At 33.0% G+C, this 23365-nt stretch overlaps 2 protein-coding genes across 5 annotated transcripts in view; one reads left to right on the top strand and one right to left on the bottom strand.

Annotated features, from left to right (window-relative positions):
• LOC141446236 (uncharacterized) overlaps window positions 1–4553 on the top strand; it is a 35928-nt gene extending 31375 nt beyond the window's left edge. For all 4 annotated transcript variants that reach the window (XM_074112742.1, XM_074112741.1, XM_074112743.1 and 1 more), the window contains 2 exons: window positions 2918–3049; window positions 4130–4553. In XM_074112742.1, coding sequence (XP_073968843.1) covers window positions 2918–3049; window positions 4130–4291 — 294 coding nt within the window. In that variant the 3' untranslated portion in view covers window positions 4292–4553. The remainder of the gene's footprint in view (window positions 1–2917; window positions 3050–4129) is intronic.
• Window positions 4554–5788: 1235 nt separating this feature from the next.
• The window catches only part of unc-13-4A (BAI1 associated protein 3), a 115250-nt gene continuing 97673 nt past the window's right edge, over window positions 5789–23365 (bottom strand). The window contains exons 25-30 of the mRNA XM_074112740.1: window positions 17071–17289; window positions 16145–16466; window positions 15850–16059; window positions 14933–15056; window positions 14005–14210; window positions 5789–13715 (exon numbers count right to left, since the gene is read on the bottom strand). Of these exons, the coding sequence (XP_073968841.1) occupies window positions 13621–13715; window positions 14005–14210; window positions 14933–15056; window positions 15850–16059; window positions 16145–16466; window positions 17071–17289 (1176 nt within the window). The 3' untranslated portion in view covers window positions 5789–13620. The remainder of the gene's footprint in view (window positions 13716–14004; window positions 14211–14932; window positions 15057–15849; window positions 16060–16144; window positions 16467–17070; window positions 17290–23365) is intronic.

The following is a 23365-nucleotide window of genomic DNA, read 5'->3' as shown; positions in this document are numbered from 1 at the left end:
CTGTGAACCACGTATTGGTATCGAATTTTTTTCACTTATACACTTTGTTTTTCTTAATTATAAACTATAGTTATTTTGTGCACAGATCTATAGGTTTAGAAGATATAAAGGGTAGAAATTTTTTTGGGTCATGAAATTCTGTAAAATTGTGGCCGTTCTATATCTCCCACTGTGAACCACGTATTGATATGGAATTTTTTCTCTTGTACACTTTGTTTTTCTCAATTAAAAACTACAGTTATTTTGTGCACAGATCTATAAATGTAGAAGATATAAAGGGTTGAAAATTTTTTGGGTCATGAAATTCTGTAAAATTATGGCCGTTCTATATCTCCCACTGTGTACCACGTATTGATATGGAATTTTGTTCTCTTATACACTTTGTTTTTCTCAATTAAAAACTATAGTTATTTTGTGCACAGATCTATAAATGTAGCAGATATAAAGGGTTGAAAATTTTTTGGGTCATGAAATTCTGTAAAATTATGGCCGTTCTATATCTCCCACTGTGTACCACGTATTGATATGGAATTTTTTCTCTTGTACACTTTGTTTTTCTCAATTAAAAACTACAGTTATTTTGTGCACAGATCTATAAATGTAGAAGATATAAAGGGTTGAAAATTTTTTGGGTCATGAAATTCTGTAAAATTATGGCCGTTCTATATCTCCCACTGTGTACCACGTATTGATATGGAATTTTGTTCTCTTATACACTTTGTTTTTCTCAATTAAAAACTATAGTTATTTTGTGCACAGATCTATAAATGTAGCAGATATAAAGGGTTGAAAATTTTTTGGGTCATGAAATTCTGTAAAATTGTGGCCGTTCTATATCTCCCACTGTGAACCACGTATTGATATGGAATTTTTTCTCTTGTACACTTTGTTTTTCTCAATTAAAAACTACAGTTATTTTGTGCACAGATCTATAAATGTAGAAGATATAAAGGGTTGAAAATTTTTTGGGTCATGAAATTCTGTAAAATTATGGCCGTTCTATATCTCCCACTGTGTACCACGTATTGATATGGAATTTTGTTCTCTTATACACTTTGTTTTTCTCAATTAAAAACTATAGTTATTTTGTGCACAGATCTATAAATGTAGCAGATATAAAGGGTTGAAAATTTTTTGGGTCATGAAATTCTGTAAAATTATGGCCGTTCTATATCTCCCACTGTGTACCACGTATTGATATGGAATTTTGTTCTCTTATACACTTTGTTTTTCTCAATTAAAAACTATAGTTATTTTGTGCACAGATCTATAAATGTAGAAGATATAAAGGGTTGAAAATTTTTTGGGTCATGAAATTCTGTAAAATTATGGCCGTTCTATATCTCCCACTGTGTACCACGTATTGATATGGAATTTTTTTCTTTTATACACTTTGTTTTTCTCAATTAAAAACTATAGTTATTTTGTGCACAGATGTATAATTTTAGAAGATATAAAGTCTAGTGAGTGGTAAACATGGTGAAATGTGAGTGTAAGGTGGTCCTATCTATGTCTAATGAGTGGTAAACATAGTTAAATGTGAGTGTAAGGTGGTCCTATCTAAGACTAGTAAGTGGTAAACATGGTTAAATGAGAGTGTAAGGTGGTCCTATATAAGTCTAGTGAGTGGTAAACGTGGGTAAATGTGAGTGTAAGGTGGTCCTATCTAAGTCTAGTAAGTGGTAAACATGGTTAAATGAGAGTGTAAGGTGGTCCTATGTAAGTCTAGTGAGTGGTAAACATGGTATATATGAGACACGAGACTGGTAGAATGAAGGTGCCATGTTTGGAAAAGGTGATAATATTGATAGAGAAGAGGCACCAGCTAAGCGGAATAAAGATGCATTGGTCCGATTCTGGTTTAACCATTGGCAATGTTTGGTTTTAAAAATTTAATCTCTCAAATTTTGATTAAATTAAAAAATTTAATCGTCCAAAGTGATTAAAACTAAATTTTGAATTTAATGCAATCAATTAAAATTCTGATTATTTAATTTTAATCTTAATTTTTAGTTATGATTAAAAAATTTAATTGATTAAATTCCGATTAAATTAAAAGTGAATTTAATTTTAATCAACTAATTTTGGGCGATTAAATTTTTTAATTTCAATCATGATTAAAATTAAATTTCGGTTTAATTCAATTGTTTTTTAATTTTAAATTTTTGCCCAACTCTGGTTATGCTTGATCAAATTAAAGGTTTTTTTGATGAAATGATATAATCGACAAAATAAATAAAAAAAATCGATTAGCTAATGTCAAGGTTGAACTCGATTGCGAATCGTAAGAATATCATTTACACTTAGCCCAGAAATTATGTAATTTTTACTTTTATTGTGTGTATAGTTGCCACAGCATAATTTTTATCATTGAGAAATACCTTTTTTTAATTGTATTAACTTTTAGAGAGAATTAGTGATTCGTTTCGCGATGTTCACTACTTAGATAAGTTATAATACGTTACTTGCTTGATGTAATATCACTGTTTCCATGTTTTAAAAATTATTGATCAAAAACAACGAATTTCAACATTTATTTGAAATTCTTTTAATTTAAAAAACTTATTTAAAATGTGCAAACAATAATTCTTTTGTATAAAAGTTTAGCCCATATCAACTTGCTAAATCTAAGTGGCTGTGAGGTTAGGTTATGTAAAGTTAATGAAACTATACAGTTTAAAGATTCAATACGAATCTTGCTTTCATAGTTTGTATATTGTTTATTACATTATTTTATTTGTGAATAGAAAGAGGATAGCAAAATATGACTTATTTGCATTCACTCCATTTATAAAAAATTATAAGGTTCAAAAAAACTTGTGAAGCAAAAAAAAAATCGGCCATGTGTTATTTATTAAAATAATTAAGACTTAACTTACAAAATGGCATTAAATTCATGGGTTTTGTCTACACACAGGAAGTGGATGTGCCCGTATTATCGCATCATCAGTGTCAATCTCAACTCCAGCAGACCAGACTTGGCTATGAGTTCAAATTACATCCTGGATTCATCTGCGCTGGCGGAGAGGAAGGCAAAGATGCTTGCAAGGTAAAGTTATTGCTTGGGTTTTATTCGTAAATATTTGTTGACGTATTATTAATTTCTACTTATTTTTGAAAAGAAATGAAAATCAGAACCTACACAACTCCTACATGTTAACTCTCTCCATTACGTCATATCATATAGTTCTCTTACGTCACATCCGTTGGCTTAAAAGGAAAAACTGTGTTGTATTGCCAAAAAATCTGAATGAATACTCACACGACTTTCTCTTACTACAAAAATCCTCAAGGTTTTTTGCTTCTAACTTGGTATTTATACCATGTTAATGGGCCTTCAGTATATAGGCTGATTAAAATGGCATGTGAAATTAGCATGACGTTATAGATTACCCTCCTTAAATATCCAATGTTCATGAATAGAGTTTCAAACTTTTTTTGATTTTTAATCCCTGGCCGGTTTCACATTTGTATCCATCATCAGAGATTGGTTAATGAATTCATTTTTTTTTGCAGTTTGAAAAACAAAAAAAAATCAGATTTAACTTAGTTAAAAAAGTTACACTGTTACTGTCATCTTTTATAGACTACCAGCACAAAACTGAAGTAGTAACCTCTTAAAACTGTCAAATTAAATGGAAGATAAATCAAAATTGCAGATGTTATATGAAACTAAAATTAAAGAAATCACAACTTTTAGTACAACACTGTGAAAGCCGAAATCATGTTTCGAGAAGGACTCGAGTAGTAGTCTGTCAGATGAATGTTTTAGTACCCCGCGAAATATCTGTACGAGATGAGGTCCTTTTTATAGAGCTTCGAGTAAAAAACATCCTTAGATCTTAAGTCTGATTGAGTGAGGGAGTTCTGGCTTCACGTTTTGGTATTGGACATGTCCTAGAAAGCAGCTTGAACCTATTTAGATTGTTGTTTTTCCAACTGCTTTTGAGTTTTAAATGGATTTAAGGTTTCTTCTTGTTGTTGTAGATTTTCTCCTAGCAAAGTGAAAGCATTAGGTAAACTTTCCAGACTAGCTTACCCTTAATTGTAAAACATATCTTTATTCACAATGATCTGCAGCTAAAAATGAACACTCATCACCATTTTATTCCCCCCCCCCCTCCCGCAGGGTGATGGTGGCGGTCCGATGGTGTGCGAGAAGAATGGCATCTGGCAGATAGTTGGTGTCGTATCGTGGGGCGTTGGCTGTGGCCAGTACGGAGTACCTGGCGTCTACGTCCGAGTGCAGCACTATCTACCCTGGATCAGACAGGTCACTAACCAGTTTTAGATATAGATGGCAGCACCTCTGCTCTCCCAGTGGTCTAAAAAAAATAACTTCAGATCCTTCGCTTGGATTTGGAGATTAAGTGTAAAATGCATTATTTGCATTTTTCAAATGAGAATTTGTTATTTTTATTTTTTGAAATAATGTAAAAATTAAATTATATATTTTTAAGTTTCTCTACTTGCTTTATTTATTTAAATGTTATTCGATAAGTGTAAATATTTATTTGTAATTTAAAATGAAAAAATACATACTACTCTCTAAATTGTTGTATTTATTGTATTTCCTGCATTAAAATATTTAAAAGCCCCACCTACCCTGCCATTGCATTCTGCTAATAGCAGTCTGGCATATAAAAATGACTGCAATTACCATTTGAAAAATTAAATAAAATAACGTTTTAATTGTTAACAAATCAAGTGGCATTGATATTTAACCAGTTAAGCGGTGGAATTTAGTTTTTTTAAAAAAAAAACCTACAGCGTGCGGAATTAAAATCAGACAATGACGTGTATACACGTTGAACGCAGGACAAAACAACCCTAAAGTTTACAACGTCATCAATAGTCACTGCAATCTCTCTGGGGGGCTTGAGATTACAGACAAAGCAATCTGTGCTCATTCAAAAATCTTGCACCGTCTTCACGTATGCATTGCTCTACTAGTTTTAACTAGGGACGCCAAGAGCTTTTGAATTCTGTTGCAAAATGAAATCATGCTTGTACTGAGGTCTGAATCTCTATCTAAGGTAAAAACGGGCATTGCACAAGGGTTGAGAGCTTCTATTTGTGTGCCTAATTCCCCATTCTCTAATGCGGAGACCACTTATCATTTGGCTGACTCCCACCGCAGTTCTATTGGGTAAGATAATGGAAATATCCCACCAAAATGATATTCTTATTGTATTTTATTAAAATTTCGAGTTTTTTTTGTAGTTAATGGCAATTTTATATTTTTCACAACGAGTATACACGTCGAACGCACCGTAATAGAGATTTGGTTTGACGTCAAAACACGCTTAACTAGTTAATAAGTGATACTGATATTTTTAATTTCATTAGAATTAAGGAATGTATAATAACTGAAATAATCGATTAAATAATCAATTAGTACTAAAATAATCGAATAATGAATCTTAATCTTACTGTTCACTGGGCGAGGTGAACGGGTCTTTCATTTTTAACAAAATTCTAGTTCATTTACCATAAGTTCAATGCCACAGAATTAATCCAAATTTGAACAGCTTATTTCTTAGTTTACGTCATCCAGAAGTGTCAAGTCAGCTGATTGTCACTTTTTCATATATTCTCGTAAATGGTTCCTACAATTATCTGTAATTTTGTATATAAATCTTGTAAACATAGAGCTTTTACTTTAATTGAAAGTGACTTATCCGGTGTGAATTTAATTTCAGAAGTTTGAATTTTTTTAAAAAGTTTTAAACTTTTATAGAGCAGTAAAGGAGAAATAGGAGTTGGAATTCGTAAACAAAACAGAAAATAATAAAAGAATGTTTTTTTTTTTTTTACAATTAATAGAAAAAACTTCATAATGAAAAACAATAATAAAAATATCAAAATACAACCATCGATAGAGTGAAATAAAATCACAACGATCTGAAAGAGAGTTAGAGTTAGATATCGAAGCATTCATGTTGACTGTAAACAAATAACCAGTCAACAAAATTATAACCTCATTTTTAACATTTCATAAATGCAACATTTTTATTGTTTAAAAATAAATAAAAACAAAGAAGTATCACTCGAAATTAATAATATATATCGCATAGTTGCACACTCAAGATAAAATATCTTACACGGTTATAACATATGTAGTAACATGTACAAACAGTATATTAATTTTATAGATTCTGTTCTGTAATTCGCACTAAGAATTGACTTAAAAATACCCGATGGCACTCCTCCCCAAACTGTTATTTATTTATTTATTTTTTTTTTGCAAATACAATATAGAATTATTTTTCTTATTTTGGTTTTCATAAAGCATTCATTATTTATATAACTTTTTTTTTCAAAAAAATAAAACTATAATCAATATTTATTGATTGGTAGTTATATAAAATATGTTATATATGTAGTTTATTTTGATTTAGGCATATTTGCTATTCTTGACACGAGTGCCACAATCAGCTTACCCGAAGCACAAAACATACAAATCGATCATATCGATTCAGCTGAGCAACTTGTAATCATAAAAGAAACTTTCTTGTTTTGGTTATTAGGTAAGGTTATGGTTATAAGGTAAGGTTTGGTTATAAAGTAAGGGATTGGTTATAAGATAACGTTTTGGTTATAAGGTAAGTTATGGTTATAAGGTATGGTTTTGGTTTCAAGATAAGGTTTTGGCGTTCTATTGGTTTAGAGCAAGCAATACTCCCTTAAATAAAAATTTATTAGCCAGAATTGCGTAAAAAATCTTGAAATATAAGGTTTTAACTTGAAGTTACAAAATCTATGAATAATTCAGTAACCGAAAATCCAACTAGAATGATTTTGTAATCATTTATTTATTTATTGTTATAGTGGTCTTGTTTGCACATTAACCAATTTGTAATCATTGATAAACCGTAAGATGTTGAGAAAACCTAAAATAAAAGATGGCCGAAACATTTCTGATATTTGGCTATATCAAGTAAACTAAAACTCGACATTTTAGGTTGCCCAATTGAAACGCTTGTTATCACCTTATATTTTAATAATATAAAACTCGACATTTTAGGTTGCCCAATTGAAACACTTGTTATCACCTTATATTTTAATAATAAAGTTTTATGAATTCACAATTGTATCTGGTGAGTTGGGTTACCAGTCAACCATCCAACATTATAATAATACTTTGTTTATAATTAATAATACATTATAAATTTTGTATATTATTATAATAAATACATTTAGAAAATATATTTATTTAGAAATATTATTAAGTTTACAATTTTCCTTAGGTAATGTTTATGTTCGTGAAAAATCAGCTGGGTAGCTGAATGTTATAAAATGGGAGAAAATCTGTGGTAAGTAAAATGAAATTTCAACAGACATTGTTGGGAAAACCTTAAATTTTACAGTAATGTTAAAGGCCGAGGACATTCAATATGGCGGATATATCACAAACAAAGCGTTGTTAGTTGAATAATTATTAATTTTTCTTGTCTATGAAACAAAAAGCAAGTTTTTTTTTTTTTTTTCTTAGCTATCCTATCCAGTAAATAGAAATGAAGCAGAATTAGGAGTCCAGTGTGAAACTGAAAAGAAAATCTGAATCACAGTTACACTGTCCAAATATTGTCAAGTAGTTTCGGCGAAATTGTTGACAAAAAAAATGAGCTTATAATAAAAAATGCCTAGGCAAACTAAGCCAGCTTTGGACATGAATGCAAGAATTTTTCTACAGTTTTTACAGGACCACAGAGGGCATAAGGCCAATCAACGCCTCCAGGCAAAACTGGCCAGGACGCTGCAAAAAATACCGACAGCAGAATCGGGGACTGGACAGCATTTTGAACTTCAGAGAAAAACCTTCAACTATAGTTGGATTAAGAGACTTAACTTACAGTCTCTGTTAAAAAAACAAGTTGTAGTTAGTTAAATTTTGTTCAATTTGAGCACACATAGTTTTGCAGCAAACTGAAGCTGCGGTCATGCTAGATAAGCTAGGCTTTTCAGGGTTTGAATTTGTGCAATCATTCGGTAAAAAACTTCAAACGCATTCTATTCCTAACAGTTTTTACTCCTACTTGGTCAGACTACCTGGTTAGAAGCAAACATAATTCGGCTACGTAACAGGACATGTAACAATTTAGTTTTAAACAAAACGAGATTTTTTTTAAATTTTTTCTTTTTTTACTGAACAAATGATCAGAACTTGTGTAAAAAGTAAAAGAAATCATGGGGCCCCACCCTATGATTTGAAGGAGTTGATCATGACCTCGGCATTTAGGACAAGATCTGATTCTGCACGTATTGTGGCAGGAAACTATATTCCCAATATGCTTGGCACTAAATACATTCAAAGAGAGAAAGTGAGTTTCCCATAGTTTTTTTTTTTCACTAAAAACTGCATTTTTACTTTATCTTAGAAAGATGTACTGTTTTCTGATAAATTTAGGATTTTATGTTTTACCTGAAACCTCGTTTTAGGATTCCCTAAGTACTAAAATGTAATTTTCGTACTCTATATCGGACTGCCTGCTAATGTTTGCGTTTAGCGTGTCTTAAAAAAAAGGAAATGGTTCAAATCTGACATCTGATTTAGAACTATAATAGGTCTCAACATTACTAAGCTTATAAACACAATCGATTTCTAAAAACTTTCACAAAAAAATATCTCCATCGATTTTCTTTAACATATTCATTGCATAATAGATCGATAACTTTTTATCTGAAGCATATACTCAGGGAAATTCATTCAAGGGCACTTTAAAACGATCTCATCAATACAGTACAATACTGCAGAAAACGGAAAGTACAGCTTAAAAACTTTTTTGCGGTGCTTTACATCCAAGTAATAATGAAACCTCAACTTAAAAAATCGATTCAATAAGCTGGTACTTACGATTAACTAATTTTGTGTAAAGCTTTATGGTTTGCCGGGTCGTACGATGGCTCCTAAATTATGAGAAAATGTTTTTCGCAAACACATTTAATACCAATTTATTATAAAACGAAATTTTCATAATCAGTGGACTGGAAAACCAGCGCCCTCAGGTGAACACTACAAATTAAAAATCTACCCTTCCTTGTGGGAATCAGAAATGGTGAAAAAATTAAATAATCTTTGTGACTCACCTTCTTTTTTAAAAATTGGTGATAATTTAATTACTTAGAAACTTCGTCCTACAGCGTAAGGATTCGACAAACTATTGCACTTGACACACTCAACTCATATTTTACATTTTTGTCCTCTTTCTAATGTGTGTACTTTTAGAAATAAATACCTTTAATTTTTAATCTGTTTCACTTGACCGACTAGCTTTCGGTTGTAAATGTGATCTTGATCAATTTTAAACTGTATTGGAGTAATTCTGTAAATAAATTAATGCCTCGAATGGATTCATTAAAGTTAACTATTTTAGTTAAAAGTTCGACATTACTAAGGAGGTTATAGCAACAGTTAATATTATCAATATCGAAGGTTAGGTTTAGAAATATATACGTAATTTTTTTTTATGAAGTAAATTCACATAAAACAAGTCATCCATGAAACACTGAACATTCAATATTCTTCTCTTTTTTTTGTTATTTATGTATATAATTATTGATTTTACATTTTTTTTCTTATTTGTTTTAAAAACATTAAGCTCGACACAATATACTCTGTACAGTTTAATATTAATTAGAAAAATAGTTTTATCTTGAAGTGAATCTTAAACTCTTATTTTTCTTATTAAAAGTTTTCTTGAAGTTATTTAGAAAAAGAAAAAGATGTTCAAGTAACCCAACTCAAAAAAAAAATAATTGGACCAGCAAGGAATCGAAGGACAGCAACCTCTCAAATTTGCCGGTCCCCCCCTTCTGTTCCTTATATTTACAATTATTGTTAACAGAAAACATCGATTACAAATATCGTTTTCTTTTTTGAGTATTTTTTTTTTCATTCAATATTATTATATCTTAAAAGTAGTAAATATAATTCAAATTTATTATTTACGCCCTCAATTTGAAAATACAAACCTCAATTATACACAGTATATACAAACCAATAAAAACTTTTTTTATATATATTAAATATTTATATGCCACATTATATATATATATATATTTTTTTATAACTATGTATTTATATATATATATTTATAAAGATTATGTATAAAAACATTTATATAAACTTTGAAAAGTGCATTTTTTAAAACATGCCTTGTAAAATGTATATATATCACATATTTGGCATAGGAAAGTTGTAAGGAAGTGCGATAATTGAAGGACTTCGTTCGAGTATACATACAGGCCACAACAATTTCAAGTTTTTTAAGTATGAATAGTGCACTTTCATCAAATTTAATTTAAAAAAAAAAATCTAGTAATTTAAGTTAAGACAAGAATATTATGGCGCACCTCGCGGCCCCCTGTTACTTGTACAATACAAAGGGATTTTGTAATTTTAGAAAGTCCCTTTATATTTATTTTTTTCAGGGTTGCTAAGTTTTTTTTGTGAAACACCATTAAAAGCTTTTTCCATAACATTGACATATTAATGAAGTTGACTAACTGGTTTACACAACCTATATGTAAAATTAATTTATAAGTTTGAGGTAAAAATGAAACTAAGGAAACCATCTTCGAGCACAATACATTGGAAAACAAATGCGAATGATTAGAAACCAGAGGTAGGTATACTTTTTTTTCAAAGAAAATGGCGTTCAAGGAATGTGTATTTATCACGTGTGAAGCATTCGTACTGAGATTGAAATTATTATTTTAATTGAATCAGCTGGTGTGTAGCACGAGACGGAAATATATGTAAGTGATGTCAAAATCTTTACACCAAACTGATTCTACCTTTGATGACGTATGAGAGCTTAAAACCGATCAGGGATACAATAAATGTGCATGCAACGACAAGCAAAATCAAAGTTATTACTTTCCCTTTGAATTCAGTATTTTTGGTGATTTGTTCAGTTTATTTTATTATTGTTAGAGCCTAAGCATTTCAATCTTCCACATTTCTTACGACATCGGCTTAAATAACCTTCACACTATTCCTCTAGTGTTTAATTATACAGCGTAGAAATGTAGAGGCTTATGTATAGAAGCAGTGATTGCTCATAGTTGATAGTATGCAGTGATGGCGAACCTATGACACGCGAGCTCATTTTTGGTGACACGCATCTTTAAAGATAAAAAATTTCATAATTCAAATATTTGTCTCTCATAACGGCCAGAGTTGGTTATTAAAAATAATATTAATGTAAGTTTCTAAATGTAAATCATTGATTTCATAATTTTGGTTTTTGTATTTTAAATGGCATTAAACAAATAATTAACTTAAAAAAATTATAAATATTTCTAGTTTTTTTATTCTTTACTTTTGTGATGTGTGATGACACGCCACGAAAATTATGTTTCGATTTTTCAAAATTTTGATACACACCGAGTTCAAAAAGTTCGACATCACTGCACTATACTTATGTTTAGGTTAAGATTTTTGTTATGAGCAAAGCCTTTGGTTATCGCACTATCACAAGCCGCGGATGTTACGCGGTTAGTTTAGTTTGGATCATCTCAGCGTGACTTCATTATTTTGTTATCGTTCGTATTAAATTTTGTGCTTATTAACGAGGAAATATTAAGGTTAAATGAACAGTAACAAATATTTGTGGGAATAATAAAATGAAACCTGCTTTTTTTAAAAAAAAAAAAAATAATGGAATTCTACCTTTTTTCTTGGTGATTCTTTCTGCTACGTGCCTTCACTCATATCACTTTTAATCTTTGCTATTATTTGGTGAGGTGCTCCTTAATACTGTACATAAGCAATGTAAAATTACCATTTAGGGTGGGATGTCCGCCTGGCTGATTCCGTCTTAACTCTCAATTACTCTTGATTTTACAAGAAAAACAACAAAAAGAAAAAAATTGAGATACAAGCTGAAGAAATGTTGCGCGGAGCCTGGATCTTCCAGTAGCTGGAAACTGTCTGTGAAAGGTGCTGGAGTCGATGTACTTAGAAATAGTTATCACTATTAAGTTTTGCGATGTCTCATAGACTTCCTTTTTTTTATTATTGTTCGTACAGGAAATACCTTTTTTTTTTAAAAGTCAACACGATTTTTCCCCAAATGATAGTCGTAAGTTCTTGAAATAATAACATTAATAAATAAATCTGCTAAAGAACAATAATACAGGTATTTATTCTGAGCTAGCTTTGCAAGGAAACTGAGAATCAGCTTTCTTTCCACTGCCAGCAAGATTAGAATATTGTCAAATTGTGAGTACACTTCCGCGTTCAGAGAGCGCGCTCTTCTCTCAGTAGTCTTAACTAAATTCGTTGTCTCTTTTTTTCCTCCCGAAATAGGCATATTAACATCTGGTTCCAAATGGTTACAGCGATCTTCTTCATGCTGTCTAAAGAGCAATGGTCAAATAAGAAAGAATTAATTGCAGGTACGCTCAAAAATCCAGGTATGCACAATTTAGAATGTGTGTAACAAGATTGCACCATTTTCATGCAATCTCTGGCCACGATTTATTATTATTATTTTCAAAGATATACCAGAGAAGTTTAAATCAATTGCCTTTATTAAATTTTACCTCTCAGGTATCGATGTTTCGATGAATTCTAATGATATCGATATAAAGATTCGAAAGCATTTTTTTTGTTGACCAAATTAGAAAAACCTAAAAGCTAAACGATACCACAATTTATCGATCTTTTCCCACATTTACCGTTTTGAAAATTATAATTAACTTTTCAAAACGGTAAATGTGGAAACGATCGATAAATTGTGGTATCGTTTAGCTTTTAGGTTTTTCTAATTTGGTCAACAAAAAAATGCTTTCGAGAATCTTTATATCGATATCATTAGAATTCATCGAAACATCGGTACCTGAGAGGTAAAATTTAATAAAGGCAAATTATAATTAAAATTATAAATTATTGAAAATTATAATTAACTTTACAGAAATTTTCTTTTTACCAAAAAAAAAAAGTGGGCCGCGTAAAGTAGACTTCAACCGGTTTGTAATTAATTTAACTTGGACTGGAACAAGAAAATGCGACCCGTAGAGTTTTTGGTTAACAATTGATGTTTGCCTGATTTGTGTATTTTCCTTCTGGAATCGAGGAGGAAAATGTTATTTATAATGACAGTGATGATAAAAAAGAAAACTGATTCTGGAGATGGCCACTCGGAGTATTTTACTTAAATCTAAAACAATTTGTTAATTGGTATTTCGTAATCAAATTGCCAAAATTCAAAGCAGCAAATCCTTGACTTCAGAATGAACTGGTCAGTTCAAAATCCATTGTAGAACAAACATTATGCAAGCAATTCCATTCAATGAGCATAAATCCATGAGTACAGTTGGCCACAATTCGGGCAGCCCTAAAATTGAACCGAAGAAACTAGAAAACAAAAACAGATTTTCAGCCTCTCTTTTCTTAAAGCAAAAGATAGCGGAAGTTTTGATCCGAAGTTATCAAATTGGTTCAGGCATCATCCATGGGGGTCACCTCTCCTTTTTTCCTGAATACTTCATCAATAAAATCGCCGAACTGCAGAACTTCATTCTCTTTTGGTACTAGATGGTGCCCGCGCAACAAGCACGCAACAGTCGACCAATCCGTCGTCTGCTCTTACGTTGCGCTCGTCTCTGCCACTATGACGTTGCGATGCGTAATTTCTGTTTCTTGACAAAATCCTGTGCAAGTTTATCCCAGGTTCTGGTTTCTAGTGTTTTCAAGATTGGGTGATCTAGAAAAATAAAAAGTGAAAATTATTTTGTATGGTGAACATGTTAAATATGAGAATTTGGTGTTGGCAAATTAAGGTTTTTTTTTTGAGAAAAAAGCGAAAAAACTGAAAACTGGTTGCCATGGAAACGGATTCTGGCAAAAATATTATCAGCAAAATGAATTTAAGATGGCCGTGGATTTACGTGGGTCTATAACATTTATTACACGCGGTAGAATACTAATCCTTGGGTAGGAGTTCAAGGCTTACTTGATGAAGAAGGAATAGAAAAACAAATAGAAACAATTACTTTTTTCTTTCTGATGCATCAACGGCAGCTCTACGTGCTTCAGTCCGTGGAAGTTTTCCGCACTTGACTGGCTGCTAATTCCGGGTATGGAAGAAAGTGATAGGAACGCTTCCCCAGCAAAATCATTGGCCGTCAATACATCGTGGTCCATCACAGTGAAGCAGATCATGGCCGCCTCGGATTTGCACTGGTCCAGAGTCACAGAGCTAACACAGCAATCAATAAATTATTTTCTTTATAAAGGATTAGTAAAGACAGACTTCTCCAATAAATGGAGAAGGTAAGGAGCAACTTGCGGTAGAAAAATCGGCAGAACGGTTTCGAAGTTTACCCCTCCATTAAATGTTGATATTCATCAGTTTAGTGAAGAGAATTTTACTTACATCATGTTTCTATCTACTTCAGTAGTTGAGTGAGTGAACAGAAACATAGTGAAAGTCAGTGATGCTGACTGAAAATGATGAATCACCCCTTAAAGATGAATGAAGATCCGAAATATACTTGTGTGGTTCGACAGGTAAAAAAATAAAACCAATTCATTACCCAGCAATTTTCAAAATGTTTACTCTTTCACCAAGAATCTATTTCAACATCAGCTGTATTCTTAGAAATTTTTGTAGAAGCTACCCAGCTGACTGTTATTTAACATAAAATATAATTTTATCTAATTCTCCTGGTTTTAGTATGAGAATCTTGGGTTGACGCCATCAAGTGCAATCAAATTAACCAATTTGGGCCGAACAAAAGTGTTCTTCCAATTATTTTTCAACAAAATGTGATACAAAACCTCGTTTCGTCAAGTTTTGGGAGAGCCAACGTTTCCGCTTTGCCCCTTGATTTGAAGTGCTTAAACTTCCCCCGAAACTATTACGACTATAAAGTTATATATCGAATAAATACATAATATTACTGAATAATATCTACTAACAATTCAAAACACTCGTCGAACAAAGGGTTAAGTGTTCTTTTTTGAACTTTGGTCTCTTGTTCCGTACAAAGAGGGAACACTGTCTTGGGCAGAAGTTCCACTATTACAAATGGATCGCTGAAACCTGTAAAAACAGGAAAAAATAAAGTAATTGTCATATTAAAACATGTGTTAACATTTATTTAAAAAATATTCTTCCAGCAGAATTTTGTAAAATAAATTCTGGATATATGGGTGAACCGTAAATCAAAAAGGCTTCCTTGTAAGGTTAGGTTTCAGTGTAATGTTTACTAGCTTAATACGATAGAGTACTTGTTGACTTGTTCTTCCACAAATCAGGTTATTTTTTCCTTACTCTTTCACGGAATTGAGCAAGCATCTCACGAGGTAGTAATGTTGATCAATTATAATCGATATTTTCATCCGTTTTGGACGTGGAAGGGCGCGACACGGGCGGTCATCATCTCCGACCATCTTGGAAACGCTTGAACCACTCAGAAAACTTGCGCACGTGATTAATATTCATCACGTACATAAACTTCTTTTTTAATAAAAGATCAAGTTTCAGTAGCGGTTTTACCAAGTTTTGATGTGAAATTTCACGACAATTCGTTGCTTTACTACATGTGTAGTATCATGTTTTCGGGCAAAACGAAACTAACACCTCTTACACAAACGACGGTTCCGGTCAGACAGATTTCTCTACAAACACGCTGAGAATCGAAAGAGAAGGCTTTACGCAGTCGTTAGGTTTGGCGCATGCATAGTTCTTCTGTAGCAGCACCAATCTAGTTATTTAATAGCCACACCTCGTATTTTGACAAGAATTTAATATTTCTCAAAAGTATGGAGCCGGAAGAAGATTTCTAAGTTACATCCTGGAGCAGTTAGAGTAAGAGTGTTTACTCCAGACTGACCATTAGGGTCCAAGGGGATGACATCCCTGGCGTTGAGCACCTCCACGCACAGAGAGTCGTGGTGGAAGTATGCCCGGACCGAAAGCACCCCGTACTCGGTGCTTTCCACCGCCAACTGCCTGAAGAGCCGCTCCGTGTAGTAGATGGTGATCAGCTGTTCTGTTTCCGTCTTGTGATATTGCAGTCTCTGCTCTACAGCCCGGTAATTCTCTGCAAACAAACAAAAAATTACAGTCTTCTCATTTCCCCGTGTGCATACCATCGTCCAAAAACATAATAATTCAAAAAAACACACCCGATTTGAGCGCTTCAAGTGTTAATCCTTTGCCTTCAGCGTGGAAAAAATCGACCAATAAGTCTAGCGCATCGTACAATCGATCATAAAAGCCAGGCATCCGGTCACCAACACTTCCGTCCATTTGATGTCCCAGCTGTAATAAACAGACGTCCCAAACGGCTGACAAAACCCGTTCAAAATTCTTTGGCAATAGAGCGGCGTTTAAAGCCAACAGATGCGTGTCCAGATATTCCAAGAGTGGCGCTATTGCATCACAAGTTGGCAAAGAGTCTGGCGACCAAGCCAGGTGGAACATGGACTTCTTCAACTGGGAACACATCTGCAAAAGGAAAACGAAGATAATTTTGGGTAAGTGAACGATATTTTACTTAAACTTAGCATTTTTACGAAATTCAAACTAATCTTTATCGTTACTCAATAAACTATCGGAGTTTTGTCTTCGTTATGTGGTTGTACTAATAGGGAAAACCTTCTCTCTTAACAAAATCCATTGGTTTAAGAAGCGATACGATTTCCACTGGTCTTGGGTGATTGAATCGACCCCACTCGGTGAAGAGAGGAGAATATAATGCAGACCCCTTGCAGTTCTAGTCGGAAAACCTTTTTCATGGTCTCCAGTTGTTTTTGCGCATTATTACCTTTGGACTGGAAGTGTCCTAGGTCTCAACCGCACCATGGGCAATTGTAATTTGACATATTGTAAAAGACGATATCTATTCTCCTGTCTTCAGGAGTTTGACCCACTCACAGTAGGAGTGCCTTTGAAGATGTTTTTGAGCCTATTAAGGCATAAGGGCTGATAAAGTCGTCAAGGCTTTGCTAATTATTGGTAGGATCTTAAAGCTAAAAGACTTTCCGCAATTTTTGTGACGCCCCCCAAGTTTCCAAGCAGAAGAGAAGCCTCTAGGCAGGACGAAAGGTACCTTGACGCCGATCCTAGTGATGACCATCATTATGTCTGCCTCCAGCTGGTTGACCGCCTGATCCATGAGCGCCGTAATGGCTCGTCGCCACTGCTCTCGGTCTGCAGTCTCACCGGCGGCCGCCTCCACCGCCTCCAGCACAGTCTCGATCTGCACCTCGTCCGGAATCAGGCTGATTGTCCGGCGCACGTACTCTAGATCGTTCATCGCCACGCACATCTACACAATCCAAGTAAATCTTGAAAATCTGCAATGCTAGATAACATCGTCAAAGATTTTATCCGCCATCATGTAAACTTTATTTCCGATTTATAATTTTTTACCCACATTTGTACTTCATGAACTATCGAATTATCCAATAAAGCTTTTTATTTTAAAAACATCTAAAATAGATGTTTCTACATCATAATTTTTATTAACATTTAATAGGATGAAAAATTAATGCCTGTTTCAGTCATTATAAACTTTATTAAGCCAAGCTTTCGACCTAGGTACTAGGGACTAGGTCGAAAGCTAGGTGACCTAGTGACCTAGACGACCTAGGGACTAGGTCGAAAGCTCCGGCATAATAAAGTTTATAATGACTGAAACTGGCATTAATTTTTTTGATCCTATTGAAACTATGATTCAGTCACCAAAAATAATGAACAGTAATTAACATTTAATGTGAGACCGAAGCAAAAATGATTGGTATTTGTATCTAAAATGTTGTTTAATTTAGTATTGTTCATGTTGGCTACAATGAAATGAAAAAGATATTTCCGCTGAAAGCTGAAAATCTGCTCCTGATCAGTCACTACTTTCTCATAAGAACTGCAACATGAAGTAAACAAGAGGAAGTGTCCTAAATGTTGGGAGTTTGTGGAGAATTGGCGAGATAGACGTTCGAGAAAAGAAGAGGAAGTCGAGAAAGTCGAGGCTAATTGTGAGAATTGCAGAAATTTTGAAGGCAGTTGCAGATTTCTCGCCAGTTTCTCTACTACTCGCATCTATTTCCCACAGTAGTGGGCTGTAAAAGTGAACACGGAGAGAGAGACTGGCTGTCCGACACTATGGCCTTCACAAGTTCAACTTCTTTTTGCACCTCAGGGTCAGTGTGTGTGTGTGTGGCGCTCTGGGCAAGGCCGTCTACTCTTCCCTCCAACTCGCCAGGACTAGTGCCGTTACCACACTCTCCGCCAAACTATATTAGAGCAGGCGTGAATCATTTTTTCTCTCACTTCCTGATTACGCCTATACTTTATTGGCTGTTTCCTTTGAGCCAGACTTCTTCAAGCGTCCTAAGATCTTCACTATCTTCATTAATTTGATGACCAGATGTCCCAGATTTACCCGAAACACTCCCCTAATGCGATTGAACAGATATCTAGAGTTCTTTTTACCGGAAATATCCCTTTCTAAGGCCTTCTGAATCAGAATGCGTTCAGAATGGTCCCATTTTTATTTCATTATGGTTCGGTGAGAGTAGGCTTAGTATCAATTAAAAGATTTGATCTGGGTGAACTCCATGGGGGCTCGATTGTAAGTGCAACGAAGCGACAACCAGAAGCCACTTAGCGTGACAACTCACAAACAACTCCACCTCCAACGCCAGCCACTGGATCCGCCGACAGTAAAAACAAAATTGAAATAAACGGGTCAACGGGTAAAAACCTTCCCGTCAGCCCAATTAATCTGATTTCCCTTAAAAAAAAAGCATTTCGATGTCAGATGTATGAAGAATATAGAGCATTTAACGAACAGCTGGTTTATGTCTGCACAAAATGGATTTACAGATTAATTTAGGTAACTGCACATAAAAAAAACGTCAAGCCTGATTAAAACTGAACCAGTGAAGCTGCAAAACAAGTTTAAGTTCTAAATGATATGGCCGATGTAGAATTCATTGAAAGAGGTTTTCTGTATGAGAATAAGAGGGAATATTTAAACATAGACACCTGTCTGTTAGGTTAGGTTAACTAAAAATCCCCTCCCCCAAAAATAATATAATCGATTTAATAATATGATCGATTTTTAAACTTATTGTGTCTTCATCTTTTGCCACTTAAAAAAACGAACTTCAAAAACGTTGAACGTTCTGCACTATTCTGTTTTTTTTAAGTTACCCTGAATACCATACAAACACACTTAGTACAATTAGTGAAAATCACTTTTTTCACACTAAGGGGAGGTTTTAAAAGTATATTTTCGGGGAAATCTCCCAAATCGAAAATCAACACGAATAGAGAATACTTTCTCTTCATACTGTGCAGGAATAAAGTAAAAGTAAAGTAACTGCCTATTTTTTGTAGGCGGGGCTTTACGTCCCAACTACCAATTAGGTGTCATGGACGGGGGCGGAAGCTCATAATTCACTATAAACAATTTTTTTTTCTAACAAATAAAAACTAGTCATACGCGGGATTCGAACTGGCGATCTCCTGCACACAAAGCCACGCTCTTGACCACTAGACCAACCCTCTGTGGAGGAATAAAAACACACTAATCCAGCAGAGACAACTTGTTATTTTTACTACTGGCGTTAAAGAAGGTCCAGTGCGTGGTCAAACAAGACTTTTTATCATGATAGAGGGCCTAAAACCCCATATTTAGACAATCAGTCAAACAGACGTAACTAATTCGAAAATTTGGCCACTACTTCCTTTTACAATTCGTAAAAGTAAAAAAAAAATTATTAAGACAGCGTATGCTAAATTTAACAACCGGATATAGATTAAATTGACCAACTTGGAAGGTTGCCCAGGCTATTGTTATTGTGTCAGTGCTACCACACATGATGAGTCAGTTAAATTAATAACTCACTGATCAGCTTGTAAATAAACAAGGACAATGTAAAGAGCAGGCTGTACACCACAAACACATTGATACAGTTAGCAGAGAGATCTACTACAGTCACTGAGTTAGCAGTTTGGAAGGTCGCCCTCAACTGGTCATGCTTCTAACGGTCTTTTACTTCTCTACCTACATCCGTAATTTTATATTTATTTTTATCTTTTGCAAAACTTTTGTTAGCAGTACCAATCTGTACCATTCTTGGCCGTTCCCATTTTTTTTTATCTTCAACATTCGAAATAATAATTTTTATCGAGTTTTCTTTATCGATATCTAAATCGAGTTTTCACCGGAAGTACTATATTTTGAAATCCCCCAAGAGAAAAAAAGGGAAAAAGTTTTTCAAAAAAACTAACAATTTCCCTCTTCTCATATATCTAAAAGTTTTCTTTGAATCATTTTCACAAGAAAATTCTTTAAAATACACTTTTGGGAAAACTATGGATGTATTTCCGTTTTAAAGTGCCATCTCAATGTTTATACACTTTATACAGGGTGATCTATAACAGATGTTCAACGATTTGGGCATTTGAAGGAAAAAAAAAAGTTTTTTACGAACATAACCTCCATTGTACTGCACATAGATATAGACAGCTGACTTCGTAAAAAATTAATTATGTATCAGCTGTTGTAAATAAACGTCTAATTACAACCTCGAAAACGGTAGTAAAGAGAAAAAAAAAAGTCTTGTGAGTACCTTTACCTAAGTTTAATGAACATATATTTTGTTGCATTTCGTAAAAAAAAATGAGAAAATTTTAGTTACAAAATTGTGCATATTTATAACCTTAAAGGGTAGCCAAACGTTTTAGAATTTAGTTTAGAATTTCGTTAACCTTGGCATTTACGTACCTACAACTTGATGTTTGTAAAGCTAACACAGCAAACATACCGCAAACTGTCAAAGCGCTCCAAACACACTATTAATTTCCACAGATTCTATTAGAATAATATTAATTCTTATTAATTTATTTTGTTTATAATACTTAAATATAGAGGAAACAGACAGTGCGACCTTGATCAAGTTGACTTTCTCAAATAAAGTTGAGAATTTTTTATTATTTTTTTTTTAAGTATTTGTGATGCAATAGTTACGCTTTTAGAATAATTATTATTATCTAACGTAATTCTCTGTTCTATTTGTGTTCTTATAATAAACAGTAGGAATTTATTTGATTAAAGAAAGGTTATTTCTGAGTACTGGTTATCTTTAATGACTTGTACTCCTCACAACGAGCAGTAAACACGAAAAGTGTTTTTGTTTATTTTTATTACTAAATGAAAAGTAATACAATTAAGTCGTATAACCAGTGGTAGGTTGCAGTTTAATGTCGTCATTGTCTGAGTCACAAAAGTTTTTTTTTTTTTTTTTTAAATAGTCAAGGTGTGACATTTTGCTAGGAAAATTCTTTCGAGTTATGAGTAGTCTTCCCTCAAAAGTATGTATAATTTGTTTGGAAAAGTCGGGGTAGGGGGGTTCAAACCATTTTTTCATCTTTTTCTTATCGAGGGATTTTTTTTTTTTTGTAAAGATAGTTGCACTTAATACGAGAGAGCACGCAAATTTGAAACAGCAACACTGATTTGTCTAGTTCATTTAAAATAATATTTAATAATTGTTAATTAAATACATAATTACTTTAATAGAATTTAATGAAGGCATTTAAAAGTAAAATTTAAAAAGAAGATATCTAAAAAAAGACGCAAATTGCTAGTAAATACATACGTACAGCTAAACTGGTGTTAAAAAAAGTAAATACAATAACTGTTACAAGTTCAAAGAGTATTAACCAGTGGTAGGTTGCAAGCTGTTATCCTCTTTTAGATTCTCCAGAAACCGGGGTCACATAATTATATGAAGGTTATGGTCACTAATTATTGTCCGTATCAGAAAATAGAGACCAAAATTATTTGTGAATACAATTCGGCGTTGCACTGAACTTGACACCTTGACCTGGGCGAATGGAATTTTTAGTGAAATCTATCTCCTGAGGTCTTTGCTAATTTGACCTTTAAAAAAAAGAACTACTTTGGTGGTTAACATTTCTAATTTCTCTAGTTATTTGTGAAAAGAAATTTTAATTTTCTTATAAAGATTTTTTTTTGCAATGATTTTCGTGACATTCATGTTAAAACACATTTTCAAACTTTATTTAACCATAAATTTACGTAAATAATTACCAACTTGGCACTTGTGATTGTTGCCATTAATCTACATATTTGCGTTCACTACAGATGAAATAAAACTGATGAAAAAAGGCTAGCTATCACTGCTCATTAAACTCAATATTCCCAAGAAAGCGCTTCAAAAAGAAAAGTGATAATCTTAAGTTCTGGGCCAGAAAAAGTGAAAATCTTTTGATCTTATAAAATTACAAAAAAAAAAAACTTAAACCGTTGTGTGTAATCGAACTTTTGATATTCAACATTTTTTTGATGTTCTACAGTATCGGAAATTTAGATTCAACAAAAAAACTTATTTGTGTGGCATGCTTAACCTTAATCCACTCTATAAACTCTGCTTAAATAAAGTTTACTGAACAATCTATGCCGTGTGAGTAAAAAGTTTAAAAGTTACAATTGGATAACCATATACGAAAAAAAAAATCGATAAAAACTGAAAATCTATGTAGTAAAGTGGTACATCGATTATCGATTTTCTTTAAATTTGGAATTTGATTATATATAATCATTTCTTTTTAACAGAGCAGATTATATAAATGTAAATGAAACAGAAATGGAACGTTATAGAAAAGTTTTAAAATATGTTTTTAGTAAGAATTAAAAAAAAAATATCTAAAAAGTACGAAAAAATCAGTCCATTAAATTCACAATTTCAGGTTTTTTTTTGGATAACCTGCAACCTACCTCTATGGGTCTGAATATGAAGTGAGTTTTTTTTATAACCTCTTTCGTCACTTTGATGAAGACAATACACTTACCATTTTTTGCTAGATGCTGTAAGATTTATCTCTACTATTGGCTGATCTAACTTTGAAGCTCAAGTTTAGCCACATCACTTCAGCATTTTAAGAAAAAGTGAGTCCTCAATGATGCAGCTGAAATTGTCCAGTGAGTACAAATATTTCCAAACATTTATTTTGCCTTCTCATTTATTTTTTTATTACAATCAGTGCGATGGCGTGACAACTTCCCAACATACGTCACTGCGATAAGCCTAATTTATGCAAAGTAAAGGAACTAACCACTTTATTTCCGTTTAAACAAAAAAAAAAATCATCTGATATAAAAACCCCACATAACTTTTTCTTACTAAAGTTTATGTTTTCATTGAAACTAGAAATTTTTACACTTAAAAGTGATGTTTTTTGTTTTTTAAAAATAATTTTTCATTGAAATTTGCGACTGCAAAGGTTGTTGCAACAAGCAAATGTGATATAATACGAGAAGGCAACCTAGTGGTGACACTCCTTTAACGTGAATAGATGCACTACGTATACTG

This window comes from Rhodnius prolixus, unplaced genomic scaffold (assembly GCF_049639745.1).
Source record: "Rhodnius prolixus isolate KJV_2025 unplaced genomic scaffold, Rpr scaffold_1, whole genome shotgun sequence".
In the NCBI taxonomy this organism is placed as follows: domain Eukaryota; kingdom Metazoa; phylum Arthropoda; class Insecta; order Hemiptera; family Reduviidae; genus Rhodnius; species Rhodnius prolixus.
The sequence above is the reverse complement of the archived record's forward strand: the minus strand, read 5'-3'. Positions and strand labels throughout refer to the sequence as shown.